General features: G+C 42.7%; 1 protein-coding gene across 3 annotated transcripts in view; it reads right to left on the bottom strand.

Moving 5' to 3' along the window:
- Positions 1 to 26,668, bottom strand: part of FLT4 (fms related receptor tyrosine kinase 4) — a 266,815-nt gene that overhangs the window by 137,242 nt on the left and 102,905 nt on the right. For 2 of the 3 annotated variants that reach the window (XM_033927003.1, XM_033927002.1), the window contains exons 3-4: positions 9,014 to 9,288; positions 726 to 838 (exon numbers count right to left, since the gene is read on the bottom strand). In XM_033927003.1, the coding sequence (XP_033782894.1) occupies positions 726 to 838; positions 9,014 to 9,288 (388 nt within the window). The remainder of the gene's footprint in view (positions 1 to 725; positions 839 to 9,013; positions 9,289 to 26,668) is intronic. The other variant, XM_033927004.1, reaches the window with a different exon arrangement.

Here is a 26,668-nt window from a genome sequence, read left to right as displayed (position 1 = left end):
AGATACTTGAATGATAAAGAATAGTTTGGATGGGGGGATTATTGATCTGTAAGAATCTTGTAATATTTTAAGTGATGTCTATAGTATAAATGTTTTATTTATTGTTCTTCACTTATTGAATTTTAAAATGAATAAAGATTATTTTTTTAAAAAATTACAGAATGTACAGTATATTTGGAACTCTCTCCCAGAAGATGTGGTGGAGGAAACCAGCATTTTAGGATTTAAGGTAAAATTGGATGCACATCTTCTTGCGGGACACATTGAGGGATACAAATGATTAAGGTATTCGCCCAGGTACGCCTGGCTGAGCCTCCGCGTGTGCGGACCACCGGACTGGATGGACCCCGGGTCTGATCCGGTGCAGGCATTTCTTATGTTCTTATTTGCTTTTTTGCTGTGTGTTCATTTTAATTATTGATGCACACAAGTATTTTTTGCGTTCCTTGCTTCTAGACTCCTGATGCAGGCCACAGGGCCAAAACACATTTGTGCCAAGTCTCTATAGTTGAATAATCAAGCATCTCAGCACCCTTGGCCATCTTCACTGGTTTTGAGCGAGTTTTCATTCTGTGGAGGTGTTTCTCGTGCTTTGTTGGGATATCCTGCAAGAATATACCCCAGTCATGGCTGCTGACAGTGTCAACTCAAGGAGCAGGAACTGGGTTTAGGGATTAGACCTGAGGGTACAGCCACTATTAGAGCGTGCCCACAGGAGCCCTCACCGTTTGCAGTGTGACATTCAGACCGGGGATGGACACCAGGCAGGGCACGCGGGTGCTTTCCTTCTTATTAATCAGCAGGGTTTCCATATTGTTGATAAACGGCTGATCAAAATCTGATAATGAAAGAAGAGAAAAACACAAGAAAAGAATATAATTATCAATAATTTGATACGATATGAGCTCACACTAAATAAACAGAGACTGGTAGTGGCACGGGGCTTAGCATTAGCTGTACTTCTGAGTGCAGAATATTAGGGAGCCCTTGGAAAAAAATCCAAAACATGCGGAACATTAGGTTTTTCTGTTTAATTAGTCCATTGCATGCAGAAATTTGGGTGAACTATTCAGTTTAGCACTCAATGGTTCTTTATTTGCCAACCCCTATCCAGATACCAAGACTCAGTATCTGGGTTCTTGATAGCCGGCTGGGAGTAATCTAGGGGCTCCTTTTACAAAAGCGTGTTAGGGCCTTAACGCGCGGAATAGAGCACGCTAAAATGCCGCGCACGCTAGCCGCTACCACCTCCTCTTAAGCAGGCGATAGTTTTTCGGCTAGCGCACACTACAGTGGGTGCTAATCCAGTGTGTACGCTAAAAACGCTAGCGCACCTTCGTAAAAAGAGCCCTAGGTATTCTACTCAAAACAAAAACCAAATTCGAACTGTGAAATCCTACCTTTGAATATAAAGATGCCTATACAAATTTTATTTATTTAGGTATTTATATACCGCCTATCAAGGTTATCTAGGCAGTTTACAATCAGCTACTCAAGCATTTTGCCCAGAAATAGCAAAGAAGAAAAAAAAAAAAAAAAAATTTTTTTTAATTTAAATTGAATCAGGTTGGATGGACCATTCGGATCTTTATCTGTCGTCATCTGCTATGTTACTATTTTCCCTCTCTGTCCCTGTGGGCTCACAATCTATCTAATGTACCAGGGTCAATGGAGGATTGAGCAACTTGCTCAGGGTCACAAGGAGCAGTGCGGGATTTGAACCCACAACCTCAGGGTGCTGAGACTGTAGCTCTAACCACTTGGCCAATCCGTCCTCCATATTGATGACGATCAAAATTTTTCCCTCTAAATTTTGATAATAATCCATTTGTATAAGTACCTTTGAGTAATTTTGGTGAAATTATTTTCTTTATATACAGTACTCCCCCAAAATCCACGGGGGCTTTCAGGAACCCCCGCAAATTTTGGGAAAACTGTGAATGCAGTTTTTCGACTGTCAAAAGGCAGGGGAGGCAGGAGAGGGCAGCTGGAGCGCTGGCGGATGAAGAAAATCACTCGCGGTCTGCTCCGAACGCCTCTTCCTGTAGTAAAGTCGGGCTACACCAGCTCCTGATTGGTGTAGCCCGACTTTACTACAGGAAGAGGCGGTCGGAGCAGACCGCGAATGAGCGAGTCCGCGATTCGCGAATGAGCGGGGGAACCCTGTAGTATCCCCAACTGTCACCAGTTGTCAACAGGCTGTAGAGCTGGCTGTTGAGGAAACAGGTGCTTGTACAAGTACAAGTTCAAGCAGTGGGGCCTAGTAGTGATTTCAGGTTAGGCTACAAGATGTTGATATTATGTTGAACTGTGGCAAAGTCAGTATTTTGGAAGTGCTAATCAAACACTGTTTTTGGAACTAGAAAAGTATTTTGGACTTTAACTTCCCATTCGGCCACTACCAAATTCTTTGCCAACCCTAAAATCTGCTTGGTTGGGCCTGTGTACTGGTCAGGTTGGGCTGGTTTGTCTAGGCAAGGCCTACCACCCAATCACAATAGCTACCTGATTATGGGGCCCTTTTGCTAAAGGACATTAAGCCCTTAATATGTAGTTACTGTATGGTAACAGGCTATCACACAGACGCATTAAGGAGTTGTGCGGTAGTTTGGCTATTTCTATGCGTTAAACTGGGCATTACTGTATTTTTCTGAGATTTTGTCTGAGGGGTCGTGACATAGGCGGTGAGTGGGAGCATGTTATACTCCCAGCAGACTAATGCAGAGTGAAAACGGGAGGCACTTATAGAAGAAGCCTATAAGTAAGCGCCTAGTTGAGCCGATCCAGGCACCTAACAATTATTTAAAAAGCTTAATTGGCACCGATAATAAACAATTAGTACCTCATAATTGGCTTAAATTAAAATTAAATGGGATGGTAGGCACCTAGACCAGTAGGCGCATACCAGAGTAGAAACATAGGGGTCCTTTTACTAATGGAATGGAAAAATAGAAATTAAAGAAAATAAATATATACCTGCTCTTTTACAAAGGTGCGCTATGATTTCTAGCGCGCGATAAATATTTTCGCACGCTAAACACACGCTACACGCTAATGCGTGCATGCTATCCTATGGACACGTTAGAGGTTAGCGCACGCATTGATTCAACGTGCACTAAACACGCACTAAAATGCTTAGCGCACCTTTGTAAAAGGATCCCATAGTATCTAGTAAACTTTTATACCATTGCCCGTGATCTGTTTTTTGTTTTTTTTTTGTTAACTTCATTTTTGTAAACAGACAAATCGATACAGAAAACTAAGGAACCAAGAACATAATATCTTGTAAATTTGTATGAAGTTTAGCCCCTATGAATGCAAACAATTTATCTGGAATTACAATCGAGTCAAAATTAATCCCAAATCTTCTCATATGCTTCCACATCATCTCATGGCGCACGAATCAACTTTACAATAACAGCAATATCAGAAATGTGTTTATGCCAATGAGCCAGTGAAGACGCTGGCTTCCAAAGAGCGTTGTAATTGTAAATCTGAGAGCATGAACCAGCTGGTTTCATAACCGGAAAAAGCACATCCTTCCAGCAACCCATGAGACAAACTGCCAGAGTTAAAACCAGCTTGCTCCCAACAATATGTAAAAAGACAGATGCCGATTGCACCAGGACTGTTATAGTACCACATGTGTATTTAAATCCCTGCAGCTTCATGTCTTTGCCAGATGTGTTTAAAAGAATCAGGAGAAAGCCTGGAAAAGAATACCAATTTGTGGAGGTTCCGACTTCTAGGTAAATTAGGGTTACCAGATTTTCCTGAAGGAAAACCCAGACCCATGGCCATGCCCCCAGGTCCGCCCAGTTCTGCCCCATTAGAAACATAGAAAGATGACGGCAGAAAAGGGCTACAGCCAATCAAGTCTGCCCACTCTACTGACCCATCCCCTTAAGTCTATACCCTAGTGACCCTATTCCTTATCTTCACCCTCGTAGGGACCCATGTAGGTATCCTATTTATTCTTGAAGTCTGGGATGCTGCTGGCCTCGATCACCTGCACTGGAACTTGTTCCAATGATCTATCACTCTTTCCGTGAAGAAGTACTTCCTGGCATCACCATGAAATTTCCCTCCCCTGAGTTTGAGCAGATGCCCTCTTGTGGCTGAGGGTCCTTTGAGAAAGAAAACATCATCTTCCACCTCGACACGTCCCGTGATGTACCTAAATGTCTCAATCATGTCTCCCCTCTCCCTACGTTCTTCGAGAGTGTAGAGCTGTAATGTGTTCAGACTTTCTTCGTATGAGAGCCCCCTGAGCCCCCGAGACCATTCCACCCCCCAGCCCCACCCCTAGATGGTATCCATGCATGCGCAGACACAATGCAAAGACGTCACACGCGCGCGTGAACCTGATGTCACCACATTGTGCCTGCGTATGCGTGGACGCCCCTTCTCGACGCAATTTTGACGGAAGCTTTTCAAAAACCCGGCCAAAGTGCCAGGTTTTGAAAATCCGACCGGTGGGTGCCTAAGAAGCAGCCACCGATCGCATCGGCGTCCTATTCAGAATCATGTCTGCACTGCCAGACAGACACTCTAAATGTAGCCCAGCATTTTACAGGCCTTCGTTTTAAGGTGTCTGTCTTAAGCTCTCCCAAGGCCACTTCTGGACAAAACCACACCCACACCCCACCTTGGGTGTGCTTAAGCATGGGTACGCATCTCTGTAGATGCGCTACAGAGGCCTATAATGTAGGCATCCTACCTTGGCCACTTTTTTTTTTTTTTTTAATCTGCATCCTGATTGGCTGCCAGAAGGCGGCAGGATGCGCATTTCAAGAATCAGGCCCATTAAGATTATGTAATGTTATTAAACTCATGAGAGGGTGGATAGGGACAGATTCTTCAGACTGAAGGGGACAGCAAATACGAGGGGGCATTCGGAGAAACTGAAGGGAGATAGGTTCAAAACAAACGCAAGGAAGTTTTTTTTCACCCAAAGGGTCGTGGACACTTGGAATGCGCTGCCGGAGGAAGTGATCAGGCAGAGTACGGTACAGGGATTCAAACAGGGATTGGACGGATTCCTGAAGGATAAAGGGATCATGGGATACTGAGGGAGGAGCTGAGATGTAACACAAGTATAGAAAGCTAACCAGGTAATGAGTATAGAAACCAAACCAGGTCGTGCATGTGCAAGACCGGAGGGTTAGGACTTCGATAGGAAGACAGGACTTAAATGAGAAACCAAGGTGGCAAGGGAGCCCTTCTGGTGATACAGACAGGTCGTGACCTGTTTGGGGCCGCCGCGGGAGCGGACTGCTGGGCGGGATGGACCTGTGGTCTGACCCGGCGGAGGCACTGCTTATGTTCTTATGTTCTTATCCTTATATTTTTATATATTCTTAATCATCACCTTGTATGTGCTATTTGTACGCAGACCCTCAAGTTCTATATAGGGCACTTAAAGTTATGTGAGAACTTCGGTGCGCATAGCAGATGTATGTGCTCAACTTAATTGATTAATTTGGCCTAATCAGTACCAATACTTGGCAATTAACACCTCATAATTGACGTTAATAAAAAGTTACACGCACAACTCGGAACGCGCGATTCTGTAAAAAGTATGTGCCAGTTGCAGCGTGTGAATCTGAAAAAGGGCTACGGCCAGGGGTGGATTGGGGGCATCCCTAAAAGTTAGGTGCATTGCTATAGAACAGGCCCAAAGTGCCCATAACTTAAGTACCGATATTTAGGCCTAGTTTTAGCTGGCTTAAATGGTACGCCTAAGTTACGTGTCACACACCAGCGCTAAGTTCAGTTCTATAAAAGGTACATGCACTTTGTAGAATCGCTCTAAGCGCTGTTCTAGTTGGTGTGGTGTTTAGGCGAGATATATATATAGGGTTACCAGACCTCTGGCGGACATGTCCTCCTTTTGAGGACATGTCCAAGGGTCCGGATGGCTTTTCCAAACCCAGCACCTTGTCCGGGTTTTGAAAAGCTTCCAACGTTGGGACGACATCCGTGAATGCGCAGATGCATGACGTCATCGCATCACATCATGCGCGGATGCCGTCCCGATGCATGAGCAGGTTAAGGGGGCAGGGCAGGGCGGGCCTGGGAGCAGGGCCATGGGTCCAGATTTTCATTCAGGAAAATCTGGTAACCCTAGATATATAGAATCAGGCCCAGAGCACAAACCAACTTGCTGTGGTGTAGCAAGGCAGCAGAGGTGTTAGCTGAAGAGCTAGAAGAATTTCTTATCTGTATGGGAACAGCTACACTCAAAAGCAGAGTTGTTTCTTGAGCTGTACTTTCTGTTCTCCAGGCTGAGTGGATAAATGTGTTGACTGATAGAGAAAAGTTTGTTACCTTTAGCAGTGGTCTCCAACTCAAACCCTTTGCAGGGCCACATTTTGGATTTGTAACTCCTTGGAGGGCCTCAGAAAAAAATAGTTAATGTCTTCTTAACCTTTTCCTATCGTAATAAATTGTACGTTACGCTGGTTCCAATCGTAATTATTTTAGCAAAGTTTTGTATTATTCACCGTTATCATTTACGGCTATTGTAAACATAATGTAAATAAGTCATAAGTCTGTAAATTCAAATATTTTGTGTTCCTGTCGTGTACTGTATGTCCCATGCCATGGGACATACGATAACAACGACATTTTTGGAATGTCCCGTCATCTGGGACACACGATAGGAAAAGGTTAAAGAAAGACTCTTTATAGTTTATAAATCTTTCCTTTTGGCTAAGTCTTAATAATAATATTATCATTTATAGCTAAAGAGACATATGATCAAGAAACTTTTATTTTACTTTTGTGACTATGATAAACATACTGAGGGCCTCAAAATAGTACCTGGCGGGCTGCGAGTTTGAGACCACTGCTATAGGCTAAGGCTCTTTACACCTGCATGGTGATGTCATAGAACTTTATGATTATAGAAACATAGTAACATGATGGCAGATAAAGGCCAAATGGCCCATCCAGAGCATCCACTATCTCCTCCTCTCCCTATTGGCTAAGGCTCTTTACACCTGCATTGTGATGTCATAGAACTTTATGATTATAGAAACATTGTAACATGATGGCAGATTAAGGCCAAATGGCTCATCCAGAGCATCCACTATCTCCTCCTCTCCCTATTGGTTAAGGCTTTTAACATTTGCATCTCCTCTTCCTATAGGTTAGTGGTCTCCAACTCAAACCCTTTGCAGGGCCACATTTTGGATTTGTAGGTACTTGGAGGGCCTCAGAAAAAATAGTTAATGTCTTATTAAAGAAATGACAATTTTCCATGAGGTAAAACTCTGTATAGTTTATAAATCTTTCCTTTTGGCTAAGTCTTAATAATAATATTGTAATTTATAGCTAAAGAGATCAAGAAACAGTTTTATTTTACTTTTGTGATTATGACAAACATACCGAGGGCCTCAAAATAGTATCTGGCGGGCCGCAGATTTGAGACCACTGCCCTATAGGATTGTTTAGATAATCCACAAGTTTTTTTGAACAGACCTCCCTGGGACCTCTGAGGAAGACAATTTTGTCGAAACACGGACCGTGTTGGGTCCCCCATGCTTCTTTGTGGATTATCAAGTTGAAACAGCAATAAAGTCTATATCAAGAACATCAACTCTCCACAGCGTCTTTTGTTTTGGAACAGCTACACTCACACCATTGTGTATGAGAAACCACATGGTCACAAGTCTCCTAATTCTGTAAACATCTCCATCTAAATTTACGCGTAGAGAGCAAATGTGCACGCACAATGTATAGAATAAGGTTAATTGCACATGCAATTTAATCTAATAATTGGCCGTTAGTTAGAGTTAAGAGCTAGTTGGCTTAAATTGTTGTTATTAGCAGTTGTGCAGCCCACCTTTTCTTATAGCCTTCAATCCTTAATCCTACTCCTCTGCCCTCCAACCCAGCCAGCTGATTAACCCTTCCCCTTAACTGTATTCATGACATCCTGTTTGTCTTTGGGAAGCAGAGCTGAGCTTGTGATGTCATAATGCCTCATTCCACCAATAAGAGCCAACCTCCTCAGTGATGTCACAATGGCTTGATTCTCCTGTACTTCCCTCTGCCCTCCAACCCAGCCAGCAGATTAACCCTTCTCCTTAACTGTATCCATGACATCCTGTTTGTCTGTCTTGCCTGTTTAGATTGTAAGCTCTTTCAAGCAGGGACTGCCTTCTTTTTTGTGACTCTCTACAGCGCTGCGTACGTCTGGTAGTGCTATAGGAATCATTAATACTAGTAGTGTGAAGAGTTTCAGTCTTTGGGAAGCAGAGTTGAGACTGTGATGTCATAATGCCTCATTCCACCAATAAGAGCCAACCTCCTCAGTGATGTCACAATGGCTTGATTGTCCTGTACTCCCCTCTGCCCTCCAACCCAGCCAGCAGATTAACCCTTCCCCTTAACTGTATCCATGACATCCTGTTTGTCTGTCTTGGCTGTTTAGATTGCAAGCTCTTTCGAGCAGGGACTCTTTTCTTACTCTTTTTGACTCTGTGCAGCACTGCGTGTGTCTGGTAGCGCTATAGAAATAATTAATAGTAGTAGTAATTGCTATGCTAGAAGTTGCACATGCAATTAACAGCCAATAAATTGCATGTACAGTTGACCTTATTCTATAAATTGCACAAACAAATTTGGACAGAACTGCTGTTAAAGAATTCACGCTTGGGGGTGGGGGGAAGTCATCAAAGGACGCTAATCGTGTTAGTGTGTGCTAATTGCATTATCTCTATGGGCATCTTTGGTGTTTAGCACGTGCTAATTGTTAACATGCAATAACACAATTAGCGCGCTTAGCTTCATTTGATAAATTTCCTTCTTAGTGTGCATCTTCGTGGTGCTTAAAAATTTTGTTGCTCTTTCCTGAATCTATGCCAAAGTACCCCTTGTTCCTCAAGGTCATACTGTGGCTTGAACTATGACCTGGTGGTCTGAGCTTAAAGTGCGGCATTGCCATACGTTTGTAGGTTTGGTTCTGTAGTGCGGACCAGTGTGGAGGACGCCTTCATTCCCTTACCTTTCACAAACACATATGTACTAACAGAGGTGGTACCGTCGACCTTGGCACTGATATACTTGTAGTGGCACCGGTAGTAGCCCGTGTCATTGGCTTGTGCCCCTGTGAGAGTGAACACCTTGCAGTATGGCTGAGTGGTGGCTCCTTCACAGTCCTCCTCTTGGACCTTCCGCTCGCTGCTGATATTCAGAAACGCCACTGCGTCCTTCCCTTTCTCGTTCGGGATGGGGGTCTCCTGGTTTCTGGGCCACAACCACTCCAGAGGTCTCTGTCCCCTGGTTATGAAAGAAAAAGATAATTGTAAATAGCAGCAGCTTTTTCAATCTTGTATCCTGTGTGTTGTTTAAAGTACTAGGTCAAAGTACGTAAGTAAAAGTAAAAAATATAATGAAAAACAAATTGAAAATTTACTCAACTAAAAATAAAAAAGGGCCAGATTCTGTAAATGACGACATTATCGGGCAGCACTTCCTAACACGGTGCTGTTCGTGTTTCAGTCACACATCTATGGGTTGGGCCTTAGGTGTCTGGGCCAATCAGAGCCTTAGGCTACTCCTCGGTGCATCTCCTTTGGGAGGGGCCTTAAACAATCTGGGCCAATCAGAGCCCCAGGTCCCTCCATGGTGCATCCCAGGATGCACTGGGGAGGAGAAGGCCTGCATTTTGAAGAGGCGGGCCTACTGGCCGGAAGGAGTAGGCATCCCTCTGACCAGCTATCTAAGTAAGGTAAGGAGGAGATGTGGGGGTCATCGGAGGCATGGGGGGGGGAGGTTTGCATGGCAGCAGGAGAGTAGGCATGTCTCCTGCTGCTGAGGGGGTGTTGAGTGTGTGTTGCTTGGCGTCAGGAAAGAGTGAGCATCTCTCCCACTGCCAGGGGGGATGTTAGGGGGTGTGTTGCTTGGCGGCAGGAGAAAGTGGGCATTTCTCCCACTACTAGAGGTGTTAGGGGGGGTGTTGCTTGGCGGTAGTAGAGAATGGGCATCTCTCTCACTGTTGGGTGGAGGGTTATTTGACTTCGGCTACTCAATTTGTTGTTGGGGTTTTTCTCTTTGCATTTATTCTGCGCATGTGCCCATCGCTATCACCAGCCGATCAATGCTGGAGGGGCCCATCGCCGTTTGGAAAAAACAATGTTGATGCCTTCCTTCATCTGGCCCCCCTGACCATTTCGGGCCCTAGGCACATGCCTACTTGGCCTATTGGTTAATCCTGCCCTGAGGGCAGAGAAAGGCAAACTGGCCCATCCAGTCTGCCCATCCACAGTAATCATTATCTCTCTCTCCGAGAGATCCCACATGCCTATTCCAGGCCCTTTTGAATTCAGACATAGTCTCTGTCTCTATCACCTCTTCCAGGAGACTGTTCCATGCATCTACCACCCTTTCTGTAAAAAAGTATTTCCTCAGATTACTCCAGAGCCTATCACCTCTTAACCTATCACCTCAAAGTTAGCTCAAACATTTTAGTTCAGATGTTACATTCTGGCCTGGGAAAACCAAAAAAAAAACTCTGTGGAGTGACGATGTTCCTAAATGGACTTTATTTGAAAGTGTCAAAGTTCCAAAGGTACATTGAAATCATCCACATAAAAGTAAATCATCCATATAAGAGCCTTAAAGGACCTAGTCCGCTAGGGACACAGGACCCAACACAGTCCGCGTTTCGACAAAAAGTCTTCTTCAGGGGTCCCTGGGGGTCCTATAAAGGTGAATATGTGTGAAACAATTGTGTGGTGAGCCGGAAGTGAGAAAAATGAAAGAACCGAGTGATTACTGTGCCAGTCGGCTTCCTAGCTGCATGGTGGTCCCAGCTCTGACCCAACCACAAACTAAGGTGCCTTTTATTAAGGCGCATTAGCCATTTTAGCGTGCGCTAAATATTAACACATGCTAAACGCTAATGCGTCCATTATAGTCTATGCGCGTTAGCATTTAGCGTGCGCTAAAACAGGTAGCGCGCCTTGGTAAAAGGACCCCTATATAATTTACATAAAATAATCTTATCTAATCTAATTCTTAGTCTTATTTTACTGAATCATCTCCTAAAAATAGGATGTGCATGGGGACAGGGACAATGGGGAAACCCATGGAAAACTGCAAAAATCCACATGGATGGCGACAAAAAAAGTCATTACTATTGTAGGTATGGGAGGGAATGGATCAAAAGTGAATGGGAATGAGAATAGGATGGGATGGAATGGAATGGAATGGAAATGAATAGGAATGGAAGACAATGGGGATTGAGGAGTACAGATAGAAGTAGAGGTAGGTTATAGGATTAGTCAGAAACCACTTCACAGGTCATGGACCTGATGGGCCGCCGCGGGAGCGGACCGCTGGACGCGATGGACCTCTGGTCTGACCCAGTGGAGGCAACTTCTTATGTTCTTATGTTCATATATAAAAGGGAAAAAGGGGGTTTTCAGGATATAAGGGAGTAGGAATCAAAGGGTTAGACAAAAGATCACATACAGGTCATGGACCTGATGGGCCACCGTGGGAGCGGACCGCTGGGCTCGATGGACCCTTGGTCTGAACCAGCGGAGGCAAATTCTTATGTTCTTATGTTTACATAATTAGATCAGAAAGAAAGATCCATCAACATTCATTGGAGCTATTGCCTAAAAAGCGATGAAACATAGCGGTTTTTAAGGTTTTTGCGAAAGATCTGAAGAGACAAATACAGTCTAATTTGAGGAGGTAGTCCATTCCATATCGCATATTGTACACTTCTCCCTCCGAATCCGTGGGTTCAGTACCCGCAAATTTGGTTATTCGCAATTTTTTGCCCCTAGTTTTAAAACATTGAATCACTGTGTCCTGGACCTCCCTAGACCTTTCCTGGTGGCCTAGCGGTGACACGGGGCAGGAGTGATCTTCCTACGCTCCTGCCCCATGCAGAGCCCTCATCAAAAATGGCTGCCGTGAGTTCCCGTGGTCTCACACGACTACAACGGAAACTCACGACAGCCATTTTTGATGACGGTTCTGCACGGGGCAGGAGCGTAGGAAGATCGCTCTTGTCCTGCGTCACCCCTATACCACCTGGTAAGATCTGGGGTGGTCCAGGACGCAGGAGGGAGACGGGGATGGGTCAGAGTCAGCCCTAAAAATTATCTGCGATTTTCCGTATTCGCGGGCCGGCTCTGCTCCTAACCCTCGCGGATTCGGAGGGAGAAGTGTATGCAAATACTTGGTCTATTTATTCTGATTTGACTTACATTTTCCCTGATCTGCTCCTACCACCCCCTCCCCCTTAGAATGATGTCACTGGTTCCTTACATTTAAGCCTGTTCATTAAGGTGGCACATGCTGCAGTCCTTAGTGTGCTTCTTTATTCGCTTTCTAAAGGTACCAGTTAAAGCAGTGGTCTCAAACTTGCGGCCCGCCAGGTACTATTTTGAGGCCCTCGGTATGTTTATCATAATCACAAAAGTAAAATAAAGCAGTTTCTTGATCATACATCTCTTATTATTATTAAGATTTAGCCAAAAGGAAAGATTTATAAACTATAAAGAGTTTTACCTCATGCAAAATTGTCATTTCTTTAATAAGACATTAACTTTTTTTTTTCTGAGGCCCTCCAAGGACCTACAAATCCAAAATGTGGCCCTGCAAAGGGTTTGATTTTGAGACCACTGGACTAGAAGTATGCATGGGGACCATAATCTAGTCACTCTCCAAAACAAACCCCTGTTGAGATTGCAAACCTCCCTGTTGCAAGGATTGCTACAACACATACAACGCACAATCAGCTGTTTGTTTTAAGAAGGAGGAAAAAGCCTCAGACTCTAGCATAATCTAGCCCCCATCCCCATCATATTGGTACCGTCTCCCTAGTTTTCTTTCCCATCCCCATCCCACATTTACAAAATCTTATAAACCCAAGCAAAACAACAACAACAAAATCATCCTATCACTTGTTAACCTTTAACACCATAGGCAGAACTTTGTTAAATACTCGTATGAAAGAAAAGCATAATTTATTAACATGGACTATGAGAAAGCAATCATTTTGAACTAGGTAAAATAAGCCATCTACAGAGCCAGGGTTCAGTTCCATTGTACGTTCATTCTGAAACCGAAAACGTTCTGATGTTTTGGCCACACACGGGACCTTTGTTGCCAGTAGGTAGTAAGAGACAAGCAGAATTCCTTGCCCGAGCTCATTATGTATGTATCTACTTTGATCACAGACGCTATTTCCTGGCTCTTGAATAAGTCTCAGGGGGAAAAAAAAATCTGCCTCCAAGTCGTCTCATTTTGAACGTTTCGTTGGTGGTTTGGCCATTGGCTGCACCTCAGCTATAGCTTGATCTGCTGTCAGTGTTCGCAGTCTATTTATGGCATCGTTCCACCCTTCTTATTAACAATTTTGTAAATGATATTGCTGAGAATCAACTTCAGTGTTTGATGGCTGGAGTCCATGAGAGAGCACAACCTATCTAGAACTCATCTCGAAATACTGCTTTCGTGTTAGCAGCATGATCAGTCGCATAGATGAGACCAGCTCGGTAGAGATTATACTCTGCCCAAATGCTTGAAACAAATCGACAAATAATTTCACCAGTTTACCAGCGGTCTCCTTGTTTCCAAAATTGCTGAACATACGTATCAATTTTCATCAAGGTGAGCTCCTCTTTCAGGGTTTTTTTTTAAGTTGAAGTTTTGGTGTCAAGACCATAAGAATTGCCGCTGCTGGGTCAGACCAGTGGTCCATCGTGCCCAGCATTCTGGTCACACTGCGGCCCTTAGGTCAAAGACCAGTGCCCTAATTGAGTCTAGCATACGTTCTAGTTCAGCAGGAACTTGTCTAACCTTTTCTTGAATCCCTGAAGGGTCCTTTCCCCTACGACAGCCTCTGGAAGGGCATTCCAGATTTCTACCACTCTCTGGGTGAAGAAGAACTTCCTTACATTTGAACGGAATCTATCCCCTATTAACTTTAGAGAGTGCCCTCTCGTTCTCTCCACCTTGAAGAGGGTGAACAATCTCTTTTTCTCTACTAAGTCTATTCCCTTCACTATCTTGAATGTTTTGATCATGTCAAGTCAGGGTGTGCACAGAGACATAATCAGGTCCCCATTCTCTTCCATTCCTATTCATTTCCATTCCATTCCATCCCATCCCATCCTATTCTCATTCCCATTCACTTTTGATCCATTCCCTCCCATACCTACAATAGTAATGACTTTTTTTGTTGCCATCCATGTGGATTTTGTAGTTTTCCATGGGTTTCCCCATTGTCCCTGTCCCCATGCACATCTCTAGTACCAAGTCATCTATTTAGGTCTCTTGATTTTTATTCTTAAAATCACTTCATCCTATCATGTGCTTACAGTCAACAATTCTGGTTATTTGGGGGTCACAGACAGTCTCATCTTCAAGAGTCTACAGTATTCATCAAGCTGAGGCTCAAATCAGGATTTCCCCAATGAATATGATCGAAACATTTAAGTACCTCACGGGACGTGTCAAAGTGGAAGATGATATTTTCTTTTTCAAGGGACCCTCGGCCACAAAAGGGCACCCGCTCAAACTCAGGGGCGGAAAATTTCATGGCGACACCAGAAAGTATTTCTTCACAGAGAGAGTGGCTGATCATTGGAACAAGCTTCCAGTGCAGGTGATCGAGGCAGACAGCGTGCCAGACTTTAAGAATAAATGGGATACCCATGTGGGATCCCTGCGAGGGTCAAGATAAGGAAATTGGGTCATTAGGGCATAGACAGGGGGTGGGTAAGCAGAGTGGGCAGACTTGAAGGGCTGTAGCCCTTTTCTGCCGTCATCTTCTATGTTTCTATGAGATCTGTTTGCATGCACTGCTTTCATTGTATGCTAATAGATCTCATGCACAGTCATTGGGGAAATCCTGAAAACCCAACTGGATTGCGGCCTGCGAGGAGGGACTTTGACATCCCTGGTCTAGGGCAATGTTTCCCATGTTAGATCTGGAATACACCCTTGCCAGTCAGGTTTTCAGGATATCTACAATGAATATACCTGAAAGAGATTTGCATATAATGGAGACAGTGTATGCAAATCAATGTTATGCATATTCACTGTGGATATCGTGAAAACGTGTCTGGTAAAGGGCTACTCCAGGACCAATTTGGGAAACACTGCCCTAGACTCCTTGCACTGCAGTGTCTCATAAGGTTTTATTTTGTCCCTCATCCTCTTTAACTCATTCTTAGCCCCGTTTTACTACACTAGTCCAATTTCTTCATTCCATACCCTTCATTTATTCTGTTGATAGCTAGACCCTGTCAACCTTACATAGAAACATAGAAATAGACGGCAAATAAGGGCCACGGCCCATCCAGTCTTCCCACCCTAATGTCCCTCCCCTACCTTTGCCCTGTGAATAGATCCCATGTGACGATCCCATTTGGCCTTAAAATCAGGCACGCTACTGGCCTGCATTGGAAGACTATTCCAGCGATCAACCACCCTTTCAGTGAAAAAGAATTTCCTGGTGTCACCTTGTAGTTTTCCGCCTCTGATTTTCCACAGATGCCCTCTTGTTGTCATGGGACCCTTGAAAAAGAAGATATCTTCCTCCGCCTCGATGCGGCCCGTGAGATACTTGAACGTCTCGATCATGTCCTCCCTCTCTCTGCACTCCTCGAGCGAGTATAGCTGTAATTTGTCTAGCCGTTCTTCGTACGGGAGATCCTTGAGTCCCGAGACCATCCGGGTGGCCATTCTCTGAACTGACTCCAGTCTCAGCACATCCTTGCGATAATGCGGCCTCTAGAATTGCACACAGTATTCCAGGTGGGGCCTTACCATGGATCTATACAATGGCATAATGACTTACGGCTTACGGCTGACGAAACCCCTGCGTATGCAACCTATGATTTGTCTTGCCTTGGATGAAGCTTGCTCCACTTGATTGGCAGCCTTCATGTCCTCACTGACGATCACCCCTAAGTCTCGTTCTGCTACCGTTCTTGTTAGAATCCATGAAATTACTGGTGGTTTGGATCCAATAGCCAATTGGCTATTTGCTGAAAAACTTAAACCAGGGGTGTCAAAATCCCTCCTCGAGGGCAGCAATCCAATCGGGTTTTCAGCATACCATGAAATCAGTGCATGCAAATAGATCTCATGTATATTCATTGGGGAAATCCTGAAAACCTGACTGGATTATGGCCCTCGAGGAGGGACTTTGACACCCTTGACTTAAACTCAACACAGCTACAACTGAAGCTATTATTTTCTTAAGACATAGACTCCCTGTATTATTTATTTATTTAATTCACCCATTTTATCCTGTATTTAGGGTATGCCAATCACCATTCCGAGTCCTGGATGACACCCTAGACCGCTGGTTCCCAACCCTATTCTGGAGGACCACCAGGCCAATCGGATTTTCAGGCTAGCCCTAATGAATATGCATGAGAGAGATTTGCATAGAATGGAAGTGACAGGCAGGCAAATCTGCTCCATGCATATTCATTAGGGCTAGCCTGAAATCCCGATTGGCCTGGTGGTCCTCCAGGACAGGGTTGGGAATCACTGCCCTAGACAACCCGCTATCTTTTGACTCACAGGTCTCCAGTTTAATGAGACTGCTGCAATCTACTCAATCAGTGCTAAATATAAATGAACATTGTACGCTCCTGCTTCCTTTAATTATCAATCAGTTGGATAATTGTAATATTTTGATTGAAGGCAGTAAAATTTCCCTGCTACACTTTGGATATCTCTTTACTTAAAGCCCTGCAGCCATTCACTTAGTACAGAACACAGCAGTGAAGTTAAGAACATAAGAACATAAGAAACGCCTTCACCGGATCAGACCTTAGGTCCATCTAGTCCGGCGACCCGCACACACAGAGGCCAAGCTAGGTGATCCCTGATGGAGACCTTGATTACCCGTATCCCTCAATGTGATTTGCAAGAAGGTGTGCATCCAACTTGCCCTTGAATCCCAGAATGGAAGTCTCTGTCACAACCTCCTCCGGGAGAGCATTCCAAGCGTCCACCACTCGCTGTGCGAAACAAAACTTCCTGACATTTGTTCTGGGCCTGCTGCCCCTCAGTTTCAGTCCATGACCTCTTGTCGGTGTCACATTTGACAATGTGAATAACGATGTTTCTTGCTCTATTTTCTCGAATCCTTTTAGTATTTTAAAAGTCTCAATCATATCTCCTCGCAGTCTCCTCTTTTCGAGGGTGAACAGTTCCAGTTTTCCAAGGCGTTCTTTGTAGCTCAAATTTTCCATACCTTTTACTAGTTTTGTGGCTCGCCTCTGCACCCTCTCCAGCAGGGTTATATCCTTCTTTAGTTATTATATAGAGTTAAAAAATCTAGCCATGTAACCGCTTTACTTATAGAACAATATTGTCTTCCTATTACATTTAGGGTTAGGCTTCAGATACTAATTCTAGCACATTATTTTCTACTCTGGTGGCCCTGGGCTAGGTAACATGATGTTTTGAAAAGAGCAGCAATAGTTTTCCTGGTTTCTTGCCATATGAGCTGCTAACTTACACTGTTATGGTTGAGTTTTGCTGATTTCTTACCCAGATAGGCTGAGAATTCTGGCCATTAGAAACAAGGGTACTGAAGGGACACGTATCAGAACTTTAGTAAGTGTCCTTAGGCATATGTTGTTTAAAGATGCAAAGGTAGGCCCTGTTTATCTTTCCCTTCCTTGAAGAGAATACAAGGACAGAAAATGTTTAAACAGAGATAATGTGAAGTGAATTCAATTGTTTTGTTAAGCCGTATTTACAGACAGCTTTAGTTAAGAAGCTCTGCTGGTCAAGGCTTTTTCTTACCTTTTGGACTTCAATCTCTAGCTAGGAAAAATGCTGATGTGTTTAAAGTTTCATGTGACCTGTGTCCATATATGGTTTGCATTTACGTCACATGCTGACACATGCTGGCAAACCTGATTCGTATAAAAGATGTGAAACTCATAATAAAAGACGGACATATTTGAAAGATGGTTTCTGGTCTTTAAGATGTGTCCCCAGGTACCTGACTTGCAAATGACAGAGACAGAGAAAGTATGGGGCAGGAATTGGGACCTGAATCCTTTTCAGTTGGGGGCACGTCCGCGATGGGCAGATGATATCACCAGTATTTTGTGAGTATTTCTGAATTTTTTCTGTTCTTTAATACTCACTGGGTAGTGGTGACCTGTACCCAACCCCTTATTTTAAGTTCAAGCTTTGGGTTCTATTATGGAGTTTTTTTGGGGAAAAATCTCGGGGTACTTTTGGTAAGCACCCCTCATATATATAAGCAGCTGCCATTCTTTCGGAAAGAATGAAATTATTTATAGAACCCCCCTGCCCACTCTGTCATTTGTAAGGTTAAAAAAAAAAAAAAAAAACTTTTATAGAGTATAAGATTTTATTGTCTCTTATTACTGTACCTCGCTTATAAGGTAAGATAAGCGAATATTTTTGCATTGTTATATGGGTTTTGTAATGAGTCATAAAGGCACTTACTCCTAGACAAATGAGACTTGTACGGCTGTGTGTGTGTATGACATTTTTCCTTCAGCTCCTATCTTTCTGTGTCACCAATGTTTACTACTGAGGTAGGACATGCTGTTATGTGGAATGAATTGAAAGCGCTGTTTGAATCAGTCTAAGATCTTTCCCTTGTAGTTTGTACACAAGCACTATTTCTTGTCTTCCTTTTGATCCTGACTAATTTTGTGCGTTTCTTCTACCGGCTGCTTTCTTTGTGTTCTGTGCTGGATCATAAAAAAAAAAAAGAAACAAGAAAAAGAAAAATTCCGTTTTAAAGGTTTTCTTTCTTGTGCAGAGCAAAGCTAATCTGTTCTTTGCTTTCATTATCAGGGTCTGTGCATGAATGTTTTTGTCCCTTCCCCCAGACTTCTCTGTTTGGGCTTCCACTGACCCCCTATAGTGCTTCTTTGAAGTTACTCATTCTTGGTTTTATAAAGCAGTAAGGTGAGATTCCACTGCTCGTCTCTTGACTTTTCTCCGGCATTATCAAAACCACCATCTCTTCTTATAATACGCCCATCGCTCTTGTTGCCAAAGCTGATGGCATTCCCTGTTTCGTCCTAGATTTTCGGGCTGTTAATGTTTTGGTAATTCTCATTGCCCTTATGTTTCTTCCACCATTCCACCGGCAGCCAATGATTTTTTTTTTCTGTCATTTTCCTAAAGAATGTTTTATTTTTAATCCCTTTGGTGAGGCTGCCTTCACCTTTAAGCAACAGTATACCTAATGTGGAATGTCCTTCGGGCTATTCTACAAGTCATGCACTGCCCCTCATGGTCCTATTCTTATTTTGTACAACTTTTGTGTTCCATAATTCAGGAGACCTGTCAGGCTGATAGTTTGTACCTTTTATAATGATTGTCTGTGTGTGGTCACAAGGTGTCATGAAATAAACTGCACTGGTGTACATCTGAAGTGAAATACCTGGGTTTTGTCCTGTCTCATGGTCAGAGGAAAATCTGCACTTTCTGCACTGCTGCTATTCTGTGTCTGCCCCGCCCAACTACCAAGAAAGACATGCTTACTTTTCTTGCTATGATTGGTCACTGCCGCCAATGGATCTCTGCTTGTTCCTTCTATGACCAGATTTTGAGACAGACCCTGGTTTCTGAAATGACTGCTCTTATCAGATGGACTTATGAAATGTTGGACATTTAAGATGTGCTTTGGTTTCTAGCTCAAGTTTGGGTTTTCCTGCTTATGCCCACATGTTTTATCTCTTTGTTTGGGACTATTGTAACACCATGAAGGGAGAACATGGCGGTAAATTACGCTCTGTTGCCTTTTTTTATAGTCACTCCTGTTCAAGAAAGCCCTGGCTGCTTGTGCTATTGTGGTAGAGATGGTTACTTCTCTGATCCTAGGTCACCCCATTACCCTTCATACTTTTCACGATGTCCAAGCCCTTCTTTTAAATAGGCTTTTGGGTCTCACGGGTGAACAGGATTCTCTTCCTCTCTTTTTTCACAGCTTCCTCTGAATTTGATGCCTGGTATTTGGCAGGTGCCCAAAGCCGCCCTTCTGGACGGACTTTGGTGCAAAGAGGGGAAACCCTGGATACCAGCTGCTAGCTCTCCCTTATTTATTGCCCAATATCATGGTATTGGTTATCGTAGTGCTCGCTCGACATTTTAACTTCTTGCTAGTGATATTTTCATTCTTGACCTTTTGCTCCTTGATACAGAGATATATAGCTCGATAATTACAACTGGCATGGTTGTGAATTGAAAATAAATTGGAAAATACAATTCCTTTCTATTGTTTTAGCTGAAGTTAGGATGTTGCTAATTTAAAATGGTTTTTGTCCGGATGTATACATAGCCATCCCAGATCCATTTTGGCACAGATATTTCTGATGTTTTCCACGGGTCCTCTTTATCACTGCAGAGATAGAGACGCTCCAAAGAGACATTAGCTTTATGCCTTTTTTCAAATATGAGATGGTTATGATATACATTATTTGTTGTTTTGGTTTTTTTATATCAATGTGTTTATTTGCAGAGTTAAATTCAGCCCTGCACACTTGACAGATGGAGAAATAGCTCCACGCTTAAAAACTTTATGTTTTGTCTGTGTCATGTCTACTTGTTTTAGTTTAGTGGGTACCCCAGGATACATAACATTGGCCATTTCTAGAGCTCTTTTTCCACTTCTTACTAGCCTAACTGCGCAATGTTCTTTTACTTTTAGCTTTTATATTCTGAATATAGTTTAGTTAAGGGTTATATGTTTAAGAAAAAAGCTTTATTTTATACAGCATTTATTTCGTGGTGTTCCCTACATATGATCCATTCAATATACATTTCTGAATACATTCAGTACATCAGTATGGTCTCTCTGAGGTGCATAATAGTTATATGCAGCACGATAAAAACATATCCTTTTGGATTGTTCAATTAAGAACCTTAAGTAACTGAGTATTGTCTCTCTTTTGCAATAGCTATGCTAAGTGAATGAATTGGTATTGTTGCATGTTGCCACATTCAGTACAGGCAACATGGTTTCTCTTGTTTTCTATCTCTTATTTGGATCACATTGGAGTACAGCTGCTGAATGATATTTGGAATGCTTTTCAAGCATTTCTTTTCAAGTATCTCTTTCTGTATGCACAGACATCTGGCTGCTCTCCCTTTGAGGTTCTCACGGGATGACCTTTCCCCGCCCCATGGGTAGATTTTCCCTTGATACAGGAGGAATACGTCCAAAAGCTAATTGAAATATTAGGGCTTGTTCAAAGAAACGTGTCTTGCACTTCTCCTTTCTCTCCACAGATTCCTACCCATTTTTTCCAGCCTGGTGATTGTCCAGCAGCTTTCCAAGGATCGGAAGCAGACGGATTTCCCCTTTGGCCTTCCCACTACTGTGATCGCTGTGCCCAGGCCCGCTGCACTCACTGAGGAGTTTCCTGTTTGGATCCACGCAAGTCGCTTGAAGAGGGTTAACCTAAAACCCCAGAAGCAAGTCTTCCCTGCGCAGATTTCACCTCCTCCAGTGGAACAACATGATGATCTCATTGCAGCATTCTACCAACTTTATCATTCTCTTACTGGCACTGCTGCTGCTAGTTTTTCTCCCTGTATGAATCCTTTTCACTGGGTCTACAGGGATGATGTGTTCTGGGTCCACGACACTTTCTGCCCATACCCATCTGTAAATGACACTCCTGCTGTAAACAGCACCCCCGACACCTCTTTGCGAACACGATGTCAAGCTGGACTACTCCCTCGCAAAGGCTGTCCTTCAATTGGAATCCAGAAAAGACCGATGCTACCCTTTGGTATAATTCCAGCAGTGTACAAGTTGCCACCTTCTCCTTTGAGTATTGTGACATTGTGGACTGTTTATCAATTGATATCCCAAGGCTGTGCCATTGGTCCTCAGAGATTCCTAAAACTAAGGACATATATGTATATGTTACTGACTTACGTTGGGGGGTTAAGTGTGCATTCTGGGGAGTGGTAGGGTGGAATATTAATACTGACTGGGTTTATAAACTAGAAAATACTCTGAAAAACAGTGGACCAAAATGGTAAATCACTGCTTACTTGTATGACCCTTCATAAGGTTGGACACTGTTATAGGAAAAGTGTTCCTGCACAAATTATTAAGCTTTCTCTTACTATTGACAACCCTAGACCTACTGATGAAGGTATGTACATTATGGACATGTGGTTTAAGGGTGGGTCTAGCTATCATCAGTTTTCTTATGGGATCTATCTACCTCCACTCATCTTCTCCCGCCATTTTGTGGGGGCCCCAAAAAATACTAACCCACTGGCCCCTACATTCAATAAACTTACTGACATGATGGCTATTGCCAATCCCACTTTTGAAGATATTGTGGCTGTTGAGGTAGGGTTTTCAGAACGTAACCTTTGGTTAGAATGGATGAAATTCACTGCTGATCAACATAATAAGAGTAATTGTTACATATGTGCTCAAGCTAGACCCCATCTAGGAACCGTACCTCTGGACCTCCCTCCTGGTATTCAACCATGCCTTTTTGGGTTATTTATCAGTATCTCCTCTAATTTTACCTATCCTCTTTGTGCACTGCAGTGTTCTAAATACCCTTTGTTGCCAGGACAGCAAAAGCTTGATATTGCCATTACCATCTATAAGGGCAATTACACATGTCATGTTTCTAATCTGACACAGGGTAGTTTTGTAGGTAATTTACCCCCAGGTTATTGTTCTGTCTTGGCTCATAGGTATGCCCCATTGTTGCTGCATCAGATTTGATATTTACTGGCTTTATGGAGACTTTTGGCTCCCTGTTAAGCTACCCAGCCAGTGGATAGGCCAGTGCACTTTAGTTAAGGTTACCATGCTCCTGCATATTTTTCTGAAAGGCATCCTTCCTATTCACATGGTTTTTCCTTTTATTTGTCTTGATATAAATCTGATCACATGTATACATAGATGCTATAGGGGTCCCAAGAGGGGTCCCAGATGAATTTAAGGCCCGAGCTCAGGTTAAGGCTGGGTTTGAGTTCCTTATTCCCTTTATTACTATTAATAAGAATGTTGATCGGATTAGTTAAAATTATTATAATCAGCAACGCTTTGTGAACTATTCTAGGGACGCCTTGCAAAGTATTACTGATCAATTAGGCTCCATTTCTCAGATGGTTCTCAAAATCATATGGCCCTAGATATGATTCTAGCTGAGAATTCTGAAAAATTCTCCTCAGTACTTTATGCTGTTGTACTTTTCTTTCTGACAATATAGGTCCTACTATGGACATTCAGAAATTAGCAGACTTCTTTGCTGAGTTCAAATGTAACTCTGATTTATCTAATTTTTGGGATCAGCACTTTAGTTGAATGCATAATCTCTTATTATTTGCACTCTTATCTTGACTGCTCATGTACTGTGTTATTCGTATTACAGCTCCTAAAAAACCCCTCCTTGAGAGACATACCTAAGGTATCACTCCCTTCCAGCTCATGCTGTGTATTTGTGACGTCATTTACATGTCGTAAGAGGGGATTTGAAGGGACACGTATCAGAACTTTAGTAAGTGTCCTTAGGCATATGTTGTTTAAAGATGCAAAGGTAGGCCCTGTTTATCTTTCCCTTCCTTGAAGAGAATACAAGGACAGAAAATGTTTAAACAGAGATAATGTGAAGTGAATTCAATTGTTTTGTTAAGCCGTATTTACAGACAGCTTTAGTTAAGAAGCTCTGCTGGTCAAGGCTTTTTCTTACCTTTTGGACTTCAATCTCTAGCTAGGAAAAATGCTGATGTGTTTAAAGTTTCATGTGACCTGTGTCCATATATGGTTTGCATTTACGTCACATGCTGACACATGCTGGCAAACCTGATTCGTATAAAAGATGTGAAACTCATAATAAAAGACGGACATATTTGAAAGATGGTTTCTGGTCTTTAAGATGTGTCCCCAGGTACCTGACTTGCAAATGACAGAGACAGAGAAAGTATGGGGCAGGAATTGGGACCTGAATCCTTTTCAGGTACAAATTGATTTCTGGATTTTTAAATAAGAAGCCAAAAAAATAGTCTCAGAGAGGAGTTTTGAGATAAAACAGTATATTTCTGTGTCTCGTTGGCCACGAATTTGGACTTGGAGGTTGAAATGTACAATGTCAGCATCTATGAGACAAACATGGTTATTTTTATTACATAGGATTTTCTGGACCCCAGTTCGGTTAAATAGAATAGATAATTCTAAAACTAATAGATGTTGGCATTGTCATATTGATATAGGGACTTTGGATCATCTGATATATTTTTGTCCATCGATACTTAGTTTTTGGAAGTCAATTTGGGGACAAATTAATCTTATTCTTGAAGCATCTATCCCCTTGACATATGAGGCGATAATATGTGGAACGATTCTCCATGTAAAACCCACTTTAGATAAAAATAAAAGTCGCCTTTTAATGATTTTGACAGGAATAGGGGTTCAAATGATTATATGCAATTGGAAAAATCATGATAAGATTAATTTCAATTTTTGGTGGGCAACTATGTGTACAACATATAAATATGAAAAGATAATGGCAGAACGTTTAGGTACAAGCAAGACCTTTAATGAGGTATGGGGTCCATTGACTAATTTTATTATGTTATAATTATTTTTTTTTTTTTTTCCTTGTTAGATTCCTTTACACATCCAGGGAGGGTGGGAGGGTGGAGGGTGGAATATTTATTTGGAAGAGTAAAATTAATTTTTATTATATTGATAGTATAATATATAATATTATTGTTTATAATTAAGATAAGAAGGGGTTAAAAAATTGTTCAATGTACTAATGTGATGATAACAATGTATTTTCATACAGTTTTTTCTGATTCTTTAATTGTATACATTTTAAAGTTTGAAATGTCAATAAAGATTTTAAAAAAAGAAACAAGAGTAAACCCCTCAGGGAAATACTTACAGACTCCTGGTTAGGGAGTGGGTTTCCATTGGGGGTTATTAAACATGGGAGTTGGCTCATTGTGCCGCTGGGGAATAGCCCAGTGGTTTTTAGGGGGAAGGGGGAGGGGCTGAAAATGGGAAAAGATGAGTGACAAGTGTTATTGCACTGAGGGCAGAGTCTGCCTACTAAAAAGGTTAGCTCGGATCTTTGTGGGGTCTTTGGTAGCCTGGACCCCTGCCGAGACCCTAGAAGCTAAGGGATTATCATGATCCTCGCAAAAGAAATGGGGACGAGGGAGAAAAGATTCCTGCTGGGGCTCTGATAGTAAAGTATTGACCCCCCCTCCCCCCATGAGAGAGGAGTTTAGAAATCTGGAGAGCTGGTATTGCATCAACCTGTCTGTGAGTGAGGTGGGTAAGAGAAGTGGACAGGTGGAGAGGGTTCGGGCCTTGAGAAAGTCTTGTGGCTGGGATTAGCACCCAGTGAGACTTTGGCAGAAATAGCCAGGAAGCCAGCCCTGGGTTGTTCTGCCAGGCAGGATTGGGACAGAACTCACCAGGTGTTGGAAGAAACAGTAGATTGGATCAGAGGGTTTAATTATCACCACCCTGGTTTGTTTCAAGTTTGCTATGTGCAAAGACTGTTCATATGATCTTGTTAGTAGAGTTGAACTGTTTTTACAAAACCTGGTTTGTGGATCAAATTCTTGGAGCTGAACAGGCTGAGAGACTGAATGGTGATGGTTAAACCCTCTGGCCTACCAGGTTACACCCGGCCCCAGCCTATACCCTATTCCAACTTGACTTTTTTATATTTATTTGTAATCCTAGTCTCCATATCTACCCCAAAGAGCTTAGCTAGCATCCTGAACTGTTTTGGGTGGGGCCAGGGTTACACAAGAGTAGCGCTATTTAACCTAAGGATTGGTTTCAAGGTTCAGAAGTGCCATCGTGCGTAAGGATGTTCTGTAAGAACTGCAAGAATCTGGGAATCAGAAGAGATTGCGATCCTAAAGATATTTTATGTAAAAAAAAAAAAAAAAGATAGAATTGCAGCTTTCCTTCTACCACCCTTCCAGATAATATCAAATGCAATAAGTAGAAGCAATTTTGGTGAAAGAAACGAGGAACAATAATTGAAAGTGTAAAACTGGGTCACTGTGAGCTCCACCCAGAGTTTTAAAGTACCAGCTGATAAGATCTGCCCCTGCTGATATATGAATTAATCAGATCTAAAATGTTTCTGTTGTGGGACTGACCCCTAAAGTGCAACATTTCATTTTCAGAGCCGCATAAGAGAAACAAGAACAAGAGAATGAAGGAGGGATGGAAGGATGTGAAAAGGAGGAGAAAAATTAAATAAAGACAAAAAAAATAAAAAAAAGAGCAGAAGGGAAAAAAGAGGAGAGAAAGAAAAAAAAAAGGAGAAAAACAAGTAAAGAGAAATGCATCCTGCTGCTTGGTTTATTTTCTCTGCCTTCAGTTCCCTGTGAGGATCCCTCTCAAGGACAGGTCTTTATGTGCTTGGATTTTACAAGGCCTGCTGGGCACTGTTTTCTTTGCTTGTTTAGATATGTGAGGAGCCACGGCCTGTGTCATCATGCAGTGTGATGGCAGAGCGCAGACTGCATGGTGTTCAAAAGTTCATTACACCCTAAGAGAGCAGAGCGTCGCTCGTTCAAGAGCCTTACGAGAGGCATAGAGGGATATGGGTGACTAAAACTACATCAGGTGTACACCTGACAGGGCCTCCGCGTGTGCGGATCG

This window comes from Geotrypetes seraphini, chromosome 18 (genome assembly GCF_902459505.1).
Source record: "Geotrypetes seraphini chromosome 18, aGeoSer1.1, whole genome shotgun sequence".
In the NCBI taxonomy this organism is placed as follows: domain Eukaryota; kingdom Metazoa; phylum Chordata; class Amphibia; order Gymnophiona; family Dermophiidae; genus Geotrypetes; species Geotrypetes seraphini.
Note: the sequence above shows the minus strand (reverse complement) of the source record. Positions and strands in the feature narration are given on the sequence as shown.